Source organism: Erigeron canadensis, chromosome 7, assembly GCF_010389155.1.
Source record: "Erigeron canadensis isolate Cc75 chromosome 7, C_canadensis_v1, whole genome shotgun sequence".
In the NCBI taxonomy this organism is placed as follows: Eukaryota; Viridiplantae; Streptophyta; class Magnoliopsida; order Asterales; family Asteraceae; genus Erigeron; species Erigeron canadensis.
In genome coordinates this window covers 3,623,874-3,643,173 of record NC_057767.1, presented here as the reverse complement: position 1 = coordinate 3,643,173, position 19,300 = coordinate 3,623,874, and the positions used below count along the sequence as shown (strand labels likewise).

Sequence of the window (19,300 nt, the reverse complement as noted above, 5' to 3'; positions counted from 1 at the left end):
CCCAACCCAGTTTAAAGTAGCCCGTTTGACCAAAAACTAGTTCAATACCAATTTGTTTCTTGTAGATGGTAAGTGTATATTAAGTAATTCTCCTGTGTAACAATGTAAGAACCAAATGTACAACTTTATAATTAAAAAATAGTCAAAAACATGTTTCTAGCTGAATCCGAAGTCCTGGCAGACATTCAAATATTCTATACCTGGCCCCAACCTTTCCACTAGCGGAACCAAATCCATAAATTTGTTCTACTTTTGTATTTCTTACAAACTAGAAGTTTTTGAGCCAGTTCAAGGCAGAGTTTAACATTAATCCTGAAGGGAAGGGCTAAAGTTGTTTAGAGCTGGTGGATGTGTCTATGAACAACCGGATCACATTAAGTGTCAAAACAATATCTGCATTAAAGATACTACACACCAAAAAATTCGAAGGAGGAAAAATCTCAGCAAACAATCAATAAAACTAAAACTATGTGCATGAACAATTTGAACCTTTTTATTCTGATTGGGTGATTGTTTAAGATGTGGCAAACTATGTGCAAACAACTTCCTGCAAATAACCATGTTGGAAATAGATACCTTGGCGAAATGAGTGGGTTGGGTAATATGTCAAAAAGGGTTCGAGACAGAGACTCACAGGGCTAACTTTTTTACCCGTTCAACCATAAGAGATAAAACAACACAAACGGGCCATTCATAAGTATATTAGTTAAAATCAACATCACACCTGTGACTATTAAAATTTAGACATGATCATATTTCACCACAATTTTTGTTCTGAGACAACTTTATTCAAGGCATGCAAATATCTAATTCAAGGTCAACATGCTTAGCATGTTTCCTTGGCCAATACATGTCAAGTCTGACATTTATTTATGGGAAACAAATGGGTTATATTGTTAATTTATTTGTAGTCCCAACCAAGATCTTATCTAATTGAAACAGATGCAGCATGTGATGCCAATTAACTCACTTTGAATGAAAAACACTTCTTTTTAAAAATAAAAAACGGCTGGATATCAATAAAGAATTGTTTTTCAATTGCTATTGTTTATTTTATTATTATCATAAGTAATACAAAACCACCATAACCCCTCAGGGGTAATAACGGAAGATAGATCACTACACCCTACCTTTGCCATTTTAGCGATGAGTTAAAAGGAAAAAATAAAAAAGATTATGCGAGTTACCTGAAGATGGAGGAAAATTAGGGCAGAGCAATGAAAGCGATTGGGGGAATGATCGGATCAAAATCCACAGGTAAATATAAGGTATTCCCTCTCACTACTTTAACTTTTCATTTTTGACCCTTGAAGATTTTTTGAGTCTAACAACACAGTCAGCTGCTGTCTATATTCTTAGACTAGAGGGCTTGATTATATACCTCCCCGAAGCTCTACCTCCGCGCCCAGAATATGGAACAACAAAACACTAATACGAAGCAGCACCTTCGTAAACAGAAGTAACTCTGGAGCTCATAGGTCTAACTACCCCGCTCCGGAGAAATATAAATGTCATACGGAATGCTTATCGAAGATCCGACATACTCGAACACGACTTGGTAACAAGATCACCACAAATCTCCACAAGAAGGAAACAAGATATTCACAAATGAGGAAGATATTTACCCTAATTCTCTTACCCTCTTCTCCAAGTTATTTACCCTCTATATAAATAGAGGAGAAGCCTCACGGCACATTCATTCACAATATACAAAAACCCTCACACATAGTTTATTCGACCTCCGAATAAACCCTAAATAAAACCCTCAAACCCTAACTCGAACGAATCGACTTAGACATAGAAAGATCCGGCGTAAAGCGGTCTCTCGGACCTTTTGACCGTAAGGGAATCGCCGATTAACACTCACTACCATACTCACACCTCCGGTTGAGCCATAGTGCGATTATTTGATCAAACAAACATGTAAAAGAATTATTTGGCTCTAGATGAGAAGGTTGTCAAGATGTCTGATGCACTGAAGAAAGAGTGACATTTGCTGAAGAAACGTTGCATGAGCTGATTGATAACTATCTCAAGGTTAGAGCTGGGAGAGATAGCTTAGGTTGCAAAGGTGATGAGTTGGCTAAGGCTGGGCATGATGATGATCAGAATGAAGATCCAGATGCTGCCAGAGCTATTCAAGAGCTAGGAGGGAGTTCTGTGTTTAGAACAAAGACTCAAGGAGACTCTAGCTAGGCTGGTGTTGCTGGCAAGGCAACCTCAGAAGCTCCACAAGCTCAAGAACTAATGTCTACAGAGATAAACATGGTAGTTGAGCTTGAGGCACCTCAAACCAAACTCCTTATAGAAGATGTTGACGTTGATCGATTTGAAAAGGGTAAGAGTTTGGTAGGGCACTCTGTAGCTGTTGCTCTTAATTTGTAACGTCTAGAAGCTATTGCCAAGGGGGAGTCTTTAAGTGCACGTCTATGTCAATACCAATCTAGATTGTTTGGGCTTATAGTGTAATATGTCTTTGTAATGTGATTGTCATTAATGAACTTTGTATTATGCATAGAATACTATATTAAGTTTAAGTATTGAATGTATAAATCTACTAAGTGACCTCGCATTTCACAGGGACAATTACGACCTCGTATTTGCAGGGTCAAATACGAGGTCAATCACTAATGCGACCTTGCAAAAGTGACGGGCTGGGCTACAAATGCGAGGCCGACTTTCTGAAGCCCATGTCGGGTTGTTTCTTATATATAGCGAACCCTAACAGAGATTAAGGTTGAACATTTGTCGAAATATCAAGCATATTGTGCAGTTTATAGTCGTCAAGTACTGTTCCGCTAACCTGAAGAAGATCTGCGAGGCAGCAGATAATCTAGAGGCTTGTTGTGAATCACCAAGTTATAGTGAGGGATTCCGCACCCCAAGATAACTTGAGCAAATTATTAATGATCCGATTCAAGGGGACTTACAATCCATAAGCACTTGTTAATGTGTCCCTACATAAATATACCCCAACTTTTTTTTTTTTAAAGTAAATATACTCCAAACTAATGTTCCGTTGAACGACTGAGGTGGTTGTATCTAAGTTTTTTTTAATAATTTTACTTTTCACTTTAAAGCTGACTAACTAACTAATTTTTATGGGGGATTGTCTTGAGCCCAACCCAAGCCAACCCAACCAAATTAATCTCGGAGGAGCATTTCTTTAAGTTATTTGCCCAACTTGACTCATGTTTGGGAAATCTTGACCTTTGATTGAAAATCAAGAGACAAGATTCAATGATTATTTTTGAATCTTGACCCTTGATTTTCATCCAAGGGCCAAGATTAGCCTAACATGAGGGAATCCCCTTACATTAATCTCATATCTCTCTATATAACTAAGAAAGGATAGTCCAAATCCTATGTGGCTATCCTCTTTATATAACAAATAAGCATTTTTCATATGTGGCAATTTTCTACGAGTAATTAATTTCCCACTAATTATATTCCAACATATCTTATTTTTATCTTAATCAACAATAAATTAACAATTAATATATGCCAACTAATGTATATATTCAACTAGTCTTGTACCCGTGCAATGCGGCGGAGCATAGGAAAAAAAGCTGGTTAAGTAGTGATACCGTGTTATTACATGAATGTATGATTCAACTCAAGTGTTTCTTAGTCCGGCTGAAAGTGCTAACCGCCGTTGTTGTTTTGGAGTGAACGTTTTTTATGTTGATTGATTATTAAATTCAGTAACGCATGTGAGTTTTTTTGGTATACTATGTAAGCAACTGCAGGGAAGGAAGGGACACGCGTAAGTTTTTTTTTAAAGGGTATTTTTGGAATTTCAGGGATAAAGTATTTGATGGTAATATAGATTAAAAGGATAAATTAGAGATTTTAAAGGTAGAGTGTTAAATTTTAAGAGGGTAGTTTGTTTATTTAGATAGTATAGATGTGTTATAATTAACGCAGATGGTGTTATCCATGTATATTGTTTTGATCATTTATTATAAATTGGGTAAATTACACATTTGGTCCCTGAACTTGACACGTTTTTCACTTTTAGTCACTAAACTTTGAAAATTGCAAATTCTATACTAAACTTGCCACTTTTTTTCATTCTTTGTCACTGTGTCTACTTCGTTAGTTTTACTTCGTTAACTTGCCCATATTCATTAGATTATTTTTCACTTTTCGTCCTTGTCATTTTTCTATAAATAAAATTAATAATCGGTCAAACTTCATGGATGAAAAGTGTAATCTACATGATTTATTTTTATAAATACTTCACTCGTCTCATTTTATAAATACTTAACGAATGTGGGCAAGTTAACGGAGAAAAGCTAACGAAGTTGACGCGGTGACCAAAAGTGAAAATAAGTGGTAAGTTTAGTATAGAAATTACAATTTTTTAAGTTTAGTGACTAAAAGTGAAAACATGTCATTTTCAGGGACCAAAATTTTAATTAACCCATATCTGAATGTTTAGGTATGGGGTCTTGTGTTTTATTAATTATAGAGTTAATTACACTTTTGGTCCCTGTCGAGGGTTAAAAATTACTGTTTTCATCCTTACCTTTCATATATTACGGTTTTGGTCCAAAAAACTCTTGCTCCGTCATTGCTTTTGGTCCAATTTTCGAAACGGACGTTAAAACACTCATCACATGATATGCACGTAATGGGTATTTTAGTCTATTCATTATATAGGGACCAAAAATGTAATTAACTCAAATCTATATATCAATCTTTGTATCTATATCTATCTGTATCAATCAATAGGGACCAAAAGCGCAATTAACTCAAATCTATACATCAATCTATGATCCATATGTATCTGTATCAATCGATATCTATATTCAATTTCTAGATCTAAATGTTTCACTTTATAAATCTTGAAGATTGAAGAGACATGGGAAATGTATGGTTCTATCTTTTGAACCACTGCATCTTCATCACCACATGTAGCTTCATCATCTCCCCAACATCTCACCTTTATATATATATATATAGATTTGTATCTATATCCAAATCTATGTTTATGTCTATACTTTTTGTGAGGTGCGGTAGTGGTGATGGGTGGCGGTATTGGTTTAGCGGTGGTGGTGGGTAGTGGAGAAACCGGTTATGGTGGGTTTTTTCTAGTTTTCATTATGGACAGTCGCGACAGTGGGTGGTGCTGCGGCGGTGTTTTGCGGCAATGGTGTTGAAATCTGTTGAAATCTAGGTCAGCCGTCGCGATCTGTTGAAATCTCCGTCACCAATACCGGGCGAATCTCCAGCCACCACCATCCTAGATCAGCCACCACCACACGTTAAAAGGTTTGTTATGATTTGTAGATCTCGAGAAAGGATAGAAAAAAGAAAAAGAACCCAGAAACTGTTGTAATGATTTGTTGGGTGTTATTGCCATTTTTGGGATATAGATATACATATCGATGAACAGTTTTGGGATATAGATATGATTTGTTGGGTGTTATATATATATATGAAAAAAATAATATGAGAACTTAAAAAATGTCGATAACTGCATGAACTAATCTTGACCATCAAATGAGTTAATCAACGGTAGTAATTAATTATGGTATTCAATTAATTAAAAAAGATTTAATATAACACATTATAATAAGAAAAGGGTAGTCTAGGGATAACTTAATTAAATATTATACTTGTACCCGTTTTTTCGCTTATCCGTCCCGTTATACTCGTGAAGGCAGATGTTACCTTGTATATCATTAAATAATTTTTTGTTGACTTTCCACCCTCTTTAAGCATCAACTATACTTTTAATATTTTTTATATTCTCATTATTTTTTGTAAGCAATTAAAATTTTGCTCTAAATCCACATATAACTTTGCAAAATTAATGAGAATTAATTTGGAATTTTTGCATATTTCTAATTTTGAGTGTACATGAAAGTTGATGTAATTTATCATGTTCACATATCTACATCCAATTTACACATATAACTTATCATTAACACATGTAATTTCATCATGTTTACATGGGCAAAATGGGTGGAAACCCTCTGGTCCCATGTACTATTTTGGTACACAGAGCACACACCACATAAAACTCATGTCAGGTAAGTCACCATTCTCACACATAGGATCACAAGACATGTGTACATCTAATATTTATTTTTGGTATATAGGTGTACACGTTTTTTTTTATCCTCATCTAGCCATTCGTAATTTTGAATGAATAATTATTAATTGTGAACACATATAAACTAGTGTGATTTTATCATGTTCACATGTGATGATTTTAATATATATATATATTTGTAAACGGTACATATGTGTACATCTAATTTACACAAATAAACATATTATTTTTTCTAAAAATTTCTGTACACATGTGATTAATTATTATTCTCATTTAGGTTCTCATTAAAAAACTTCCAACGTTTGTTTTTCTTAAATTAAAAAAAAAAAAGAAAATATTGGAGTTAATTACTTTTCAAAAAAAAAATATTGGAGTTAATTATCATCTTATCACATGGCAGAGAGTTAATTACTTAACATTTAAACACTAAATGAAGGATAGCAGAAGTGGAAATTAAAGTCGATAGAAAAAATATATAAAACATAATTTAAGAGAATATCTAATTGAAGTGCTAACATAATATAGTAATGATAAACAAAAAAAATTCCACGAGGCATTAGCAACATATTTTAGTGTTATGGTAATTAGAAACTTTTATGTATTCATAGATTGATTAAACGGTTATAGTAATTGAGATGTTTATAGGATTTAATCATCTTTAATATTTTAATAAAAGTTGTATATATCCAATTTACAAAACTACCCTTACAAATAATTGGTTCTCGTAATTCTCGACAATTAGTTAGTTCTCATAATAACCTAAATATATATATATATAGAGGGTATGGAGTATGTGACTGTTAAATACCCAACTTGGGTGTAGAACCCCTCACATCTTGTTTTTTAATCCATGAAAAGCATGGGGGCCCAAGCATTTATATATATATATATATATATATTAAAATATTGGTATGTGAGAGGTTATACACCAAAACTTGGGTATCTAACAGCCATATACTCTATTTTCTCATATATATATATATATCAACATAGATGGAGATTATAGATGTTGATTTGAAGATCTGAAAATTATTTTGGGATGTATTTATAAAGATGTATATATATATATATGTATGTATAGATAGGCAAAGATTCAAATGAGAACTATTTGAATTGGAAGAACCATAAGAACCTTTTAATTATAACTTAGTGTTCATATGTGAATAGTCTATGTGAACAAATTCATGCATATTTAAACATGTCAAGTTATAACTAATATTACCTATTTTCATATATAAATGGTTCTCAAATGAACCTATGTGAACGTATATATTTACATATACCTATCACATATGAACATCAAGTTATAATATAGTGGTTTTCATGGTTCTTCCAATTTAAATGGTTCTTAATTAAACCTTACCCTGTATAGATATACATATCGATGTCGATATGAATATAGATTAAGAATATGGATGCTGGTTGATTTGTAGATTGGGAAATTTTTGTGTTAACCTGTTAAAAGATGTTTTTGATTTGATGATGATGATGTGTTTTAAAAGTTGTTTATTATTGGAAAAGTTAATTACACTTTTAGTCCTTTATGAGAATGAAAAGACTAAAATACCCATCACGTGCAGATCACGTGATGAGTGTTTAACGTTCTTTTCAAGAATTGGATCAAAAGTGTTGATGGAGTAAAGTTTTTTGGACCAAAACAATAATATATGAAATGTAGGGATGAAAACGGTAATTTTTAACCCTTGACAGGAACCAAAAGTGTAATTAACTCTTAATTATATAACAAATATTAAAATATTGTTATGTGAAGGGTTTCATCCCTAAGCTTAGGTATGAGATCCTTTATATTCACTTTCCCCTATCTACCAATAAACTAAAACAGGATTGAATAGTTTTTTAAGCGACATGTGACATGTCTCTTAAGCGACACGTGTCATGTTTAACCTATTATTAAAATTAAAAATTTTCTTAATTTTTTTTAAATTTAGTATTATAATCATCATCTAATTATAACATTAATATTTAATAACGTGTTTGATTATATGTATAATAACGAGGTCATATAAATCTAATCTAAATACTTTCCTATTAATGGTTTGGGATGATATATATTTTGTGAGATTTGTAAGTTACGAATTACGAATATGTGTATAAAGCATTCTACTATTTACGCTTATTTATATTCATTGATTTCTAACATTATTATGTATTTTAATTTTTGCGGAGTTGAGTTTTTGACTAAGAAAGCACTACATGTCAATCATGGAAATATTCAATTCTGTTTAATTGTATTGGAAGATGATTTTTTTCATGAATCATATTTACACGGTGAAAATTAATATTTTATTATTATATGTCAATTAACTATTATTTATTCAAATATACAATAAGGATTGAACATTTGTTACAAAAACTGTAAGTTTTAAATATCATTACAAATTACAACAATTTGAATATGGTTCATATAACGCGTCATATTTAATTTGGGTAAAAAAATCTCTCATATACTAATTTTTTAATAATTTAAATAAATGATTGGGCCTCCATGCATTTTATGTATTAAAAATTAAGATGTGACGATTTTTTCACCAAAATTAGATGCCTAACAGCCTCATATTCATTTTCCCCATCTATATATATATATAAATCCAAAACTATATACTTTTATTAATTGTACTTAAATCAAGAAAAAATAATCTTCAAAAAAGGTAATCATTTTACAATATTATCAAGGCCGTACATTGTACGGGTATTAGAACTAGTATATAAATATATACTGTATTACATAACATTAACATTACCTATATCTCACCGTGATAACCGATATCTCAAATATACCCCTTGACCGATATTTGATTTTGTACCAGTATAACTACCCTTTTCTTGCAAAACCTAATAAGAATGTAATGTCAATCTTTGAACAACTATCTAAACTTGTCCTCTCTCCCCTTATTTTCTTTTAAGAGAAACACCATCTCCTACCACCCCGGCAACAACATTACGACTGATATTATGAGAAAACAAAGAGAATTAAAGTGAAGTGAGTTTCTTCGTATGGATTTCATCATTCATCTCAAACAAGTTCTTGAAAACCCGTGCCTGACCAGCCTGACAATTAATCGTACGCCTATTATAAAAAAATACATTTAAAAAAAGCACTAACACAATTGACATTTGATGGATATGCATTGTGATTAAAAAGATAATTTATGGGTTTACACCATCAGTAGGAAGTGTTATATATTGAAAAATCGTACACTGGAGGAAAATTTACCATTAAAAGACGGTACAATGTGCAGGAAAATTTACCATTGAAAGATTGACAATAAAAGGCAAATCTATTTACGTCAAGAGAAGGCGTGAGTTGGAGCATATGTGATGGCGAAAGTGCAACAATCACCGTAGTGGCGGACCCATAACAGATCTTGCTACCTTCTAGTTAAAACCTTAAACAAATATTAGTGAAGAGCCATAATCTAAAACTGTAAACATTTTCCATTTGCAACAAATGACTGGGCACCACCAGAAGTTCCAACTGTAAGTATTGCTATTTGTAATGGCTGGATAATCAAGGTCCGAAAGAGACGGTATTAGCTTCACTGCAGCTTATAAACTTATCCATTCAAGTAATCACAGATAGAGTATAAAGGGATGCATCAGTTCTGAATTCCAAAAAAATTGAATTTATATAGCTGAATGTGTATGACAAATAGATAAGATAATAAGAACATTATACTATTTCTTTAACCAACATTTTTGGAAAAATCTCATTCTATCTCAAGAACATAACAATCAAACTTAAGAACAACTTGTATGTTAATTATCTCAAGAATTGCAAGTCACACCAGGCATATAAGCATCACTCATATTCACAAAGGGTTATTTTATACAACTTCATACCTGCTTTCTCAAATCCGAGCATCTTAACTATGTCAACAGCTACATTATAATCTACCCAAGAATAAGCAGAAAGAAACGTCTTTACCTAATCTGAAAGTCGTACCCATGAAACTACCAATAAAGGGCGCAGTCATTATAAATCACATTCTTGACTTGTGCACACGTTTCATTTCTTTTAACGTCATAACAAAGGTCTTGTGTACATTTTAGCATCATCATGAACATACAATAGAATACCCATAGCAACACCCCTAGCTTTCAGATCTGGTTCCTTTTCGATGACCGATTGAGCAGAAACATTTTTCTAGGTTATCACTGTATTAGCTGAAGACGAATACAATCTTCTTAAAAGAACAAACGATCCAAATCCTCCAATACAACGAGATATTAGGCTATTGACCAGACAAACCGATATTAAGATCATGCAATACATTTCAGGGCCGATGTTAGTCCAAATAAATAGAAGGAAGCAAACTAAATTAAAAATCTTAATAGAAAAGCATATGACCATGATTCTCCACCATAATAAAAATTAACAATCTTCTTAACACACAAAAGCATAAGACAATTCAATTATCCTCCGGCCCCGATTACCAAACAAAGTCTGGAAATCCTTTCTCTGTTGCCTTCTTCGCGAGCATTTCTTTTCTATATTGGCCATCAGATTGATCGCCCTTTGTTACAGAACTAGCTCCTTGATCATCAGATTTATTTTTGAGTTTGAGTTTCCGCTGATGCATCTTCACCTCCTCCATCCTCTTCAAAAAATCTTCATATCTGTCGAGCATTTGATATCTTATTTTGTCATTCAATATGCATGGTTTCACTTTAGGCTTTTCGATACGAGCATGGAGCGCAGAGGCGTCTTCGCCTATAATCTTGGCCATCTTTAGGGCCAATGTTTTTGCCGCCTCTCTTCAACAACAATAATCTCTCAATTGGTTAAAATATATAGTAATAAAGTAACTGAACCGAGGGAGGAATCAATTGCAAAAACAAAACATTATTAACAATCTATACTAGTCGTATATATAAGAATTACTAGCTAGGTACTCACATGTCGCCCTCGGGCAGGAATTTTTCAGCGGACCAAGAAAACTGTAACTCCTGACTACAGAGGAACAAACAAAACACACCTTTGGATTATTATTATATATATAGATAGATAGTAGTAGTTGAAACAATTATTACGTATACAACAACAAAATTAATTTTAGAATTGTAGAGCCGTAGAGGGGGAGGAGGAAAGAATTGAAAAAACAAAATATGAATAAATGAAAGTGAAAGGAGGAATAGATGGGCTCACGTATAGACTGTGGAGCAAGCTGCTAATATGCAACTAACTCTGCAATCAAATCAATAATTATTCATAACCACAACAATTAGAATCAGGCGGGAAATATTATATCATGCATACATAAATGGTGGGTTGTTTATATAATATATATATATATATATAGGAGACAATCAAATAAGAACAGTCTTAAAATAAGAACGGTGAGTACACTTAAAAAACCTCATTTTGATGCATTAAAAGTCCATAAAACTATCATAGTGCTTAACTAATTATTATTATTTAAGTGTTTAACAACATATTGATCCGTCAAAATCGAAAAAATCACGTTTTTTAGTGGATGCATCATTTTGATGAATATGCATCCAAGATGGATGCACAAAACAAAAAACGTGATTTTTTCGATTTTGACGGATCAATGTGTTGTTAAACACTTAAATAATGATAATTAGTTAAGCACTATGTTAGTTTTATGGACTTTTAATACATCAAAATGATGTTTTTTAAGTGTTCTCACCGTTCTTATTTTAAGACTATTCTCACCGGAGTGTTATCGTGTGTATATATATATATATATAATAATAATAATAATAATAATAATAATAAAAATAAATTAATTAATCGAAAAGAAACAGATGCAAAATTAGATTAGATAGGAGGGGGAGGCTAACTAACTGTTCAGATTTAGTTAGCTGTGAATAGCTATTCAAAGCCATCTCTTTAAGCTTGGTGGAATCTGTCATTTTAGTACCAAATCGATCACACCTTCCTTTCTTGTGCTTCCTGTACGTTACAATCAATCAATTTGTTAGTTTTTGTTAACTACGGCTTTGGCTTTTAATAATCATGACTTACTTAATTATACATCAACGACGACGATGATATATTTGTTTTGTTACAAAAATTAATTAATCAATTTTAATTATTCCTCTAATCTAACAACAATCTGAAATCGAAATACAAATACAGAGATAAAAACAATTACTCTTCTTCAATAGCTGCTCGTGATGATGATTTACCCAACACAGAATCCAAATCCATGGGTGCTACTGCTGATCATGATTTATCCGACACAGAATCCGAATCCATGGGGGATCTATATATACCGGACGATACAATTATTATTATTATATATTCTCACAAACAGATATATATATATATACCTCTAATCTAACAACAACAACAACAACAACAATTAGGATGAGAGGATTATTATTCGTGTTTGGGGCCAACTGAAATCGATATACAAAATATAAAAATAAGAGAAAATGTCACAAATGGTCCCTGTGGTTGTTCATATTTGCTTTTTTCCCCCTGTGTTTTTTTTTCGTTGCTAACCGTCCCTCAGTTTTCTATTTTCGTTGTAATCAGTCCCTGACACTAACTTCCGTTACTTCTAGCCGTTAAACCGACCACGTGCATAGCACGTGAGGCCATTTTAGTCTTTTAAACTCATTTCTTTCCTAGCCTTTAGTCAGTTATCATCTTCATCAACCGCACAACCTTCCCTTTTCCAGATCTTTATAACATCAATATTATCAACTACAATCAATCTAAAATTTATATTTCAAAGATCTACAATCATAAGAAAGATAATAAATAAAACTATTAATTTATTTTATGAATCCATGGAATCAGAAGTAGTTTTAGATACATGCATCTTTTACTTCTAAGTTCTAATCCATGAATAAATATTCCAATATATAATGAATAAAAAATATTTTAAATATTAACAATTAAAAACAAAATAAAATTAGATCTTTATATATTGTCTTTAACAAAAGATTCACGAAGAAATATACATTTAACCTTTATATATATTAAAAAAGAAAATAGTTAAAAGGATGTTAAAATAGAGCAAATCCTTGAAAATCTTGAACGGAAAATATCGATTATAAGTCTTAAAAAAAATGAGAATTTGGTGGGATTTCTATGAAATGGAGAAACAGAAATTATAACTAACATTTTACCAAATATCTTGTAACACCCCGACTACGGGGGAAACACGAGATGCCACAGAACGACATGGTACAAAAGATTAAATGGAAAACATCATAATTAAAGTCTTAAAATCATCCCAAAATAACCGATTACATAGTTCAAATTCAATTGTTTAAAACCATTACATAAATCCAAATCCGAATTAAAAAGATACTTGTTTGCATTACAAGCCTTCAAACATCAAACAATTACAACATCCAGAGGCGGTCCATTAGTAAACCTACTGCTCTAAACCTGAAAAGCATGAAGAAAAAGTGTCAACTACGAGAGTTGAGTGAGTTCATAGGTTGATTAATATGGGTTACATGGGTTGAGTTGGGTTTGGGTTCAAATTTTGGACACAATTACTAAATGGATTGTGTTTAGGTTAAGGTATATGAACCCGCTAACACGCAACCAGTCAACCCGAACACGACACGATTGCCACCCCTATATTTAGAACAATATAGAGAAGTTTTCACTTACCTTAACTAAATTCAATATAATAACGGGATTCCCATATCTGTTGTAAAGATTCTGAAAGTGGAGCTTGGTGGTTTCTTAATTCTGGTCTTTAATTGACACTAAATGAACAAGCAATCGTTAGTAAACTGAACAAGATTTACACTAGACAGTGTAAGTGTTGTTATTCTTACAAATTATATCAGGCTTCACTTTCAATCATGAGGTTTCCTGCGACAAGAACAGGGGTATTGAACCTCGGTTTTGAACATGGAACTAACTTCAACAGAAGATCCATCTGGAACATCTTCAAACACTATCTGTTCCGTTTCAACATCATTGGCAACACAGCCTTTCTCATTCACCCCTCTTTCAAGTATCTACATCAAAAATAGGAAAACAAGTAACAAGTACATAGAATTCATGATTTCATGGAAACTGTACAAATATCAACACAAGTTTCCCTGTTTTCAACCAGATAACAAAGAGGATAACAAAAAGAGTGATGAAACTAACTTGCAAAACCAAAGGTCACTCTATTAATTGATTAAACGACAGTAATAATGTTATAAACCCCAAGAAAAGCCCAGAAGACTGCAATCTGCTTCTGCATGACATCTCTGAAACCCTTACTGTGCAGGTTTATACATATAAGAGCATACACCTACATATCAAATGGTTAAGTGACAGAAACATAACCAAATATAGTCCAAAAACTATAGTATATAGACAGCTTATTGGTCTAGTGTGTGCATACAATTTTGAACATTTGTTTATATTGTATGCATCTGACCAATTGGAAAATATGGAAACTGGTGACAAGGCACCAGATGTAGCAGCTTAAATGGATGTCACGTATATCCGTACACATAAAATGTTAATATAAAGTTGAATACACGCAATTGACCTATTTAAAGTTGGACACATACTATAGATTTCAAGCTATACTTTAATACTTTCCAAAGATTAACCATGAATCAAATGGTAAAATGTGCATTGTCATCAAAAACATAGATTCATAGCAGCCAGAAAAATGGATCTGAAATGAAGAATGTCAGAACCTGGTCCCAGCATAATGGTGAGATCATCTAGCAATGAGGGTCAAGTGGAATTACTTTCCAGATATTAGAAGTTTGACCTGTCACAGTGTTACATGTCATAATGTAAACTTATAACCTAATATAGAACTCTATCACAAAGACTTCAGGATACAATTGTCTCCAAAAGACAACTATTAATAATAACAGAGTAAATTAGTTCGGTAACTACTAGGAAGATATTTGCAAAGGCGCACACACCTTTCATCCTTTTGCTTCATCATGCAGTGGCACTGGCAATCAACTCAGCAATCCATCTATTTACTACAAGTTTTTAACTTTATCAGTATGAATACTTGATTACATAGATATAATGTATAAAAAGAGAATCTCTAAAAGGAAAACAGATCAAAGGGTCTAAGTTTACCCACAATTTAATTTGAAGTGTATTAAACTCAGGCTACTAAACTTAAAGTTTAAGAGCTGTAGTGAGGAATTGTAAGGCTGCATGGAAAATAAACTAAAGGGCAATGACGATGCAGAATTAAATGATCAGGAAGGCTTGATATCATTTCTAATGATGATCAGCTCATTTTTTTACAAAAGAACAAGAGCTGTAAACGACATTAATATCATTAAACAGTGTTTGAAGGAGATAGAAATGACATTGACACACACAAAATACATAGTTTGAAAACAAACATACTTCCAACATACATAGTTCCATGCTAGATTAAAAACGATTAGTCGTTATTAGAAGAACAAGCAGACATCTCATTATACTAACAGCGGCTGCAACGCATATGTCATCTTCTGTAGCCCATATCGTGCTTCTTAGCAGCTATCGTCCTCAATCTTAGCAACTGCAGCAACATCCCAGAAATAGCGATTGTAGAATGGGAATTCAGAATCCTTAATAGCAGGCATGTTGAAGATAGCATCAATAAGCCCCCTACCATGGATAGTATTAAGCACCAGGTTGATGAGGCTTTCGATCCTCAACTGGACAGCAGCCTGATATGAGAAGAGAAAATTGTGAGGCAAATTAAACAATAAAGGAGCTGACGATACATAAACATATTCATTAAAAAAAAAGAGTTAAAATGAAAGGGCTAAAGTTGAAATGAGTCATTGCTTAAGTGAAATCTACCTTGGCAAACCATGTGGACACTGGGATCCCCACTTAACCCCTCCCTATTTATTTATCATCTGTATAGATAGATAAGATGTGATCATGTTTTGCTGCCATTGTCGTGATGCTCTTATGAAAATTGGTTGCTGGTTGTTTTGATGTGTTCATAGGTCAATAAAAGAGAAGAGTCAGCAGGTAATAAAATCAAGTGACTTGAAGGGAATTGCTAGATACAAAGAGCATAACCTGTCTTGGCAGCTCAAGATTATGTGAAAGCTTGGGCAATGATACCTATGTTGTTAAGCGCGCGAGGCGCACTCAATGCGCAAAGGTACTAAATGTGGCCTAGGCGAGATGCGCAAAAAAAGCGCGGGACTGAGAAAAAAAAGCGCACTTTAAGTAAAACAAAGAAAATGCCATTATTCAACCAATATTCACAAATATTGTTAATTATTTAGTATTAATGACATTTTATTAAAGTTAATGGGCTAAATTGTATATTATAAAAGTATAGGTTCTTGTTTCATACTTTCATGGGCTTAATATTGGGTTGAAAGCTCATTTGTTGGCATTTACCCTAACCTTTTATACACCAAAAGAAAAGGTGTCTGGAAAAACAAAAAAGTACTACTTTCTTTCTATCACTCTAGGGTTTTTGTGCGCATCCATATCCATCTGCCAAATCAACAAGTATCCCCTCCTATACTTCATCATCATTTCTCTACATATTCTCCTCCATGATGTATGGATTTCTTCATCTCCGGCCACAAGATCTTTTTTTCATACCCATCTTGAGACAAATTCGGTCAGGTTTGACCGTTGACCACCATTTAAGTTAAATCTTATTCCCAAAAAAGTAGAAACTCGCTTAAACTTATGGGCCTTGGGCTTAGGGATCAGATGCGATTAGCTGGAAATCTACTGCGCCTAGGGCCTAGGCGCACAATGCGATGGCTTTTAACAACTATGAATGATACTTGTCAAGCAATAAAAGAACGGGTTACCTAATAATATGGATCGGCAGTTAACAAGCTTCTTGTCCTATAACTCGAGAATACTTGAAAGTCTTTCTCAATGTGACTTTCTTTATAAGTTGTTAAATGTTCTTAAGGTATATTCCTTGATAAAGCATAGTCAAAGTTGGTCTAAAAATACAAACACCCACTCCAACTTAGTTTATTGTGTGTGTGTTTATATATATATATATATATATATATATGATAAAGATCAAATGAGAAAGTACCTTAAGGGGAGAAGGGAGATAAGGGACTTTTTTGATTTTTTTTTAGCTTGTTTATTTAACTTTCACTCCCTTGTCTCACTAAGGTACTTCTCATTTGATTTCTTTCTTTTATATATATATATATATATATATCGATGTGATGAATGATATATAGAAGGTGATGTGGTATATAAAAGGAAACTAGAAAAAACAAAGGGAAAAAGAGGCGGCGTACATTGAAAAGTAGAACAAGAAGGTTGGGTCTTTCTACCAGATCTTGGATAAATTGGGAATCGAATTCCATCAACTTCCTTGCAAGGAGATCGACGTCGTCGTCATGTTGATGGGTTCTCATGATGTTGAAACGTCCAACACAGTATATATTAACCAATACAGCGACGTAGCTTGGGCTGGTCACTTGTCCAATAAAGCTGATATCTCTGGGTTTTCTATATGGATCCTCCTCCCCCTCATCCTCCTCCTCATTTAGGCGCATATCTATCTCGTCCAAACGGCCATAAATGAATTTAGCTTCATAGAAACATTTCATATCCAATTTCACCTTCAAATCGTCCGAACAAGTATAACCTAACGTCAGCGGCTGCTTCTCATCTGATGATGATTTGGAACCATTCTTATGTTCCATGGTCGGTCGGTCGATGATTTGGAAATAAAAACCCTAATTTTCACCCGATCAACAACTTATATTCCCATTTTTTTTCCAAACCAGTCCCCACTAAATGCTTACTTGATATTTTCAGCCCTTCATCTAATCAAGCCCTTCATCTAATCTACCTGTACATTTCAACTTATTTTCGATTGAGTTATTATCATTGTTGTAGTATTTCTATACCAACATTATTTGAAAAAGTTACTCAAATTGTTGTATAACCATATAGTATAAACTTTAAATTTTTTTCAACCCCACGTTGGCTCAAACACACTCTTGGTAACTAAAATCCAACCGAAATAGACCAAAACCAAAAAATCCATAACCCAATACTTTTAGTTTTCAAAAACCGAATTATATCGCTTTGGTTTCAGTTTTAGTCAGAAACCGACCCAAACTGAACCCTACTTTAATCCTATTAGACTCATATTACATAATCGATCTACGCTTGTACGTAGATCTAAGACCGCAATTCCACAAAACATATATATAATTAATAACTTTGATCTGTTTGTAATCACATATGGTAACACTTAAAAGGGTGCAGCAATAAGTAAATACTTGTATGGTTTCTGGTTTCACAAAATTACGTGTAAAGAGTATATTCCTGAAGCCTTATTAACAGCAGAAGATAGTTGATACTAATTAATTCTAAAGTTAGTTCTTTATCGAGAATAAATGTTGGATTAGGATGTCTTGGATGCCCTTAGAATTTCTCATGAAGATCAAAGAGTTATATCATTTGAAACTTTTGAAGTAATTGATCATGAAAATCATGTTAGCATTGTGACCTATAAAAGTGCAACTGTTCTCTATGTTAATTTTTTACAAATTTTCAAATTGTCTTATATAAGATATTATTTAAACATGACTCTTATTCTCTCAAGTATTCAACTTGTGGTTTGCTTGGTAAAATGATCAGTGTGTTTATTTATTTGGTTGTACGAATAAATCATGATGTTCTCAAGTGTGGTTATTTTTAACATTCGTTTGTGTGTGTGTTTGTGTATGATGAGGAAGATGAAAATCTTTATGACCTTGTAAGCTTGGATCATTAGATCAATGACAGTTTTTGTAATCTTATTTAATACATTATTCAAGGAATTGGAAAATAAACAAAAGGAATCATGGTTGTAAATATCGGTTATCTCGGCCGATATATCCCCAAGTATTTATAATAGACAGATTAGGGTTAATGACTTAATCCCCAAGTTACCAAGCGACCAGGTCTAAGTTAATTAAGGGGCCGGATGCTTTTGCCTTAAGTCCTGCTGCCGGCCTTCTAAACCGGGCCTGTACTATCAAGTCTCCATAAACCCAACATTTATTGGATACCAAAGTTATCTTTTGTTTTATAAACGCTTTATTATTTTTTAAAACTTAATAAGCTGTTTATAATAAGGTAACCGAGGCATCTTACTATCTTAGCATATGTCTTTTAACACAAGTACACAAATCGGGGTTTTGAATAGCTTGAGAATCCATTACCTTGGTACTTTTTTTTGTAGGTTAAATTTGAAAGTGTTACCATATGTGATTACAAAACTAGATATAAGATATATATATATATATAAGTAG

The 19,300-nt window shown here is 33.0% G+C and overlaps 2 protein-coding genes and 1 long non-coding RNA gene across 3 annotated transcripts; all 3 read right to left on the bottom strand.

Moving 5' to 3' along the window:
- Positions 1 to 10,371: 10,371 nt before the first annotated feature.
- LOC122607687 lies at positions 10,372 to 12,406 on the bottom strand. The gene is made up of 5 exons (XM_043780708.1): positions 12,205 to 12,406; positions 11,895 to 12,002; positions 11,232 to 11,270; positions 10,983 to 11,036; positions 10,372 to 10,840 (listed from the first exon to the last, which is right to left on the bottom strand). Exons 1-5 carry the CDS (start codon positions 12,258 to 12,260, stop codon positions 10,516 to 10,518), a joined length of 582 nt encoding a protein of 193 aa, XP_043636643.1. The 5' UTR covers positions 12,261 to 12,406; the 3' UTR covers positions 10,372 to 10,515.
- Positions 12,407 to 13,391: 985 nt separating this feature from the next.
- On the bottom strand, positions 13,392 to 14,063 carry LOC122606618. Its single transcript, XR_006324963.1, has 3 exons — positions 13,856 to 14,063; positions 13,686 to 13,783; positions 13,392 to 13,454 (listed from the first exon to the last, which is right to left on the bottom strand). It is a non-coding gene; the product is annotated as an uncharacterized LOC122606618 (long non-coding RNA).
- Positions 14,064 to 15,313: 1,250 nt separating this feature from the next.
- Positions 15,314 to 17,708, bottom strand: LOC122608394. The gene is made up of 2 exons (XM_043781493.1): positions 17,288 to 17,708; positions 15,314 to 15,712 (listed from the first exon to the last, which is right to left on the bottom strand). The coding sequence occupies exons 1-2, from the start codon at positions 17,696 to 17,698 to the stop codon at positions 15,533 to 15,535; spliced, it is 591 nt and encodes a 196-aa protein (XP_043637428.1). The 5' UTR covers positions 17,699 to 17,708; the 3' UTR covers positions 15,314 to 15,532.
- Positions 17,709 to 19,300: the final 1,592 nt, after the last annotated feature.

What these genes read in the sequence shown, in the direction of transcription:
- LOC122607687 (XM_043780708.1), bottom strand. Translation starts at nt 12,260, where the DNA reads ATGGATTTGGATTCTGTGTTGGGTAAATCATCATCACGAGCAGCTATT. An exon ending in CGAGCAGCTATTGAAGAAGA is followed by an intron (nt 12,003 to 12,204) that starts GTAATTGTTTTT and finishes TGTAACGTACAG; the next exon opens with GAAGCACAAGAAAGGAAGGT. An exon ending in CAGCTAACTAAATCTGAACA is followed by an intron (nt 11,271 to 11,894) that starts GTTAGTTAGCCT and finishes ATTTGATTGCAG; the next exon opens with AGTTAGTTGCATATTAGCAG.
- LOC122608394 (XM_043781493.1), bottom strand. Translation starts at nt 17,698, where the DNA reads ATGGAACATAAGAATGGTTCCAAATCATCATCAGATGAGAAGCAGCCG. An exon ending in TTCTTGTTCTACTTTTCAAT is followed by an intron (nt 15,713 to 17,287) that starts GTACGCCGCCTC and finishes TTCTCATATCAG; the next exon opens with GCTGCTGTCCAGTTGAGGAT.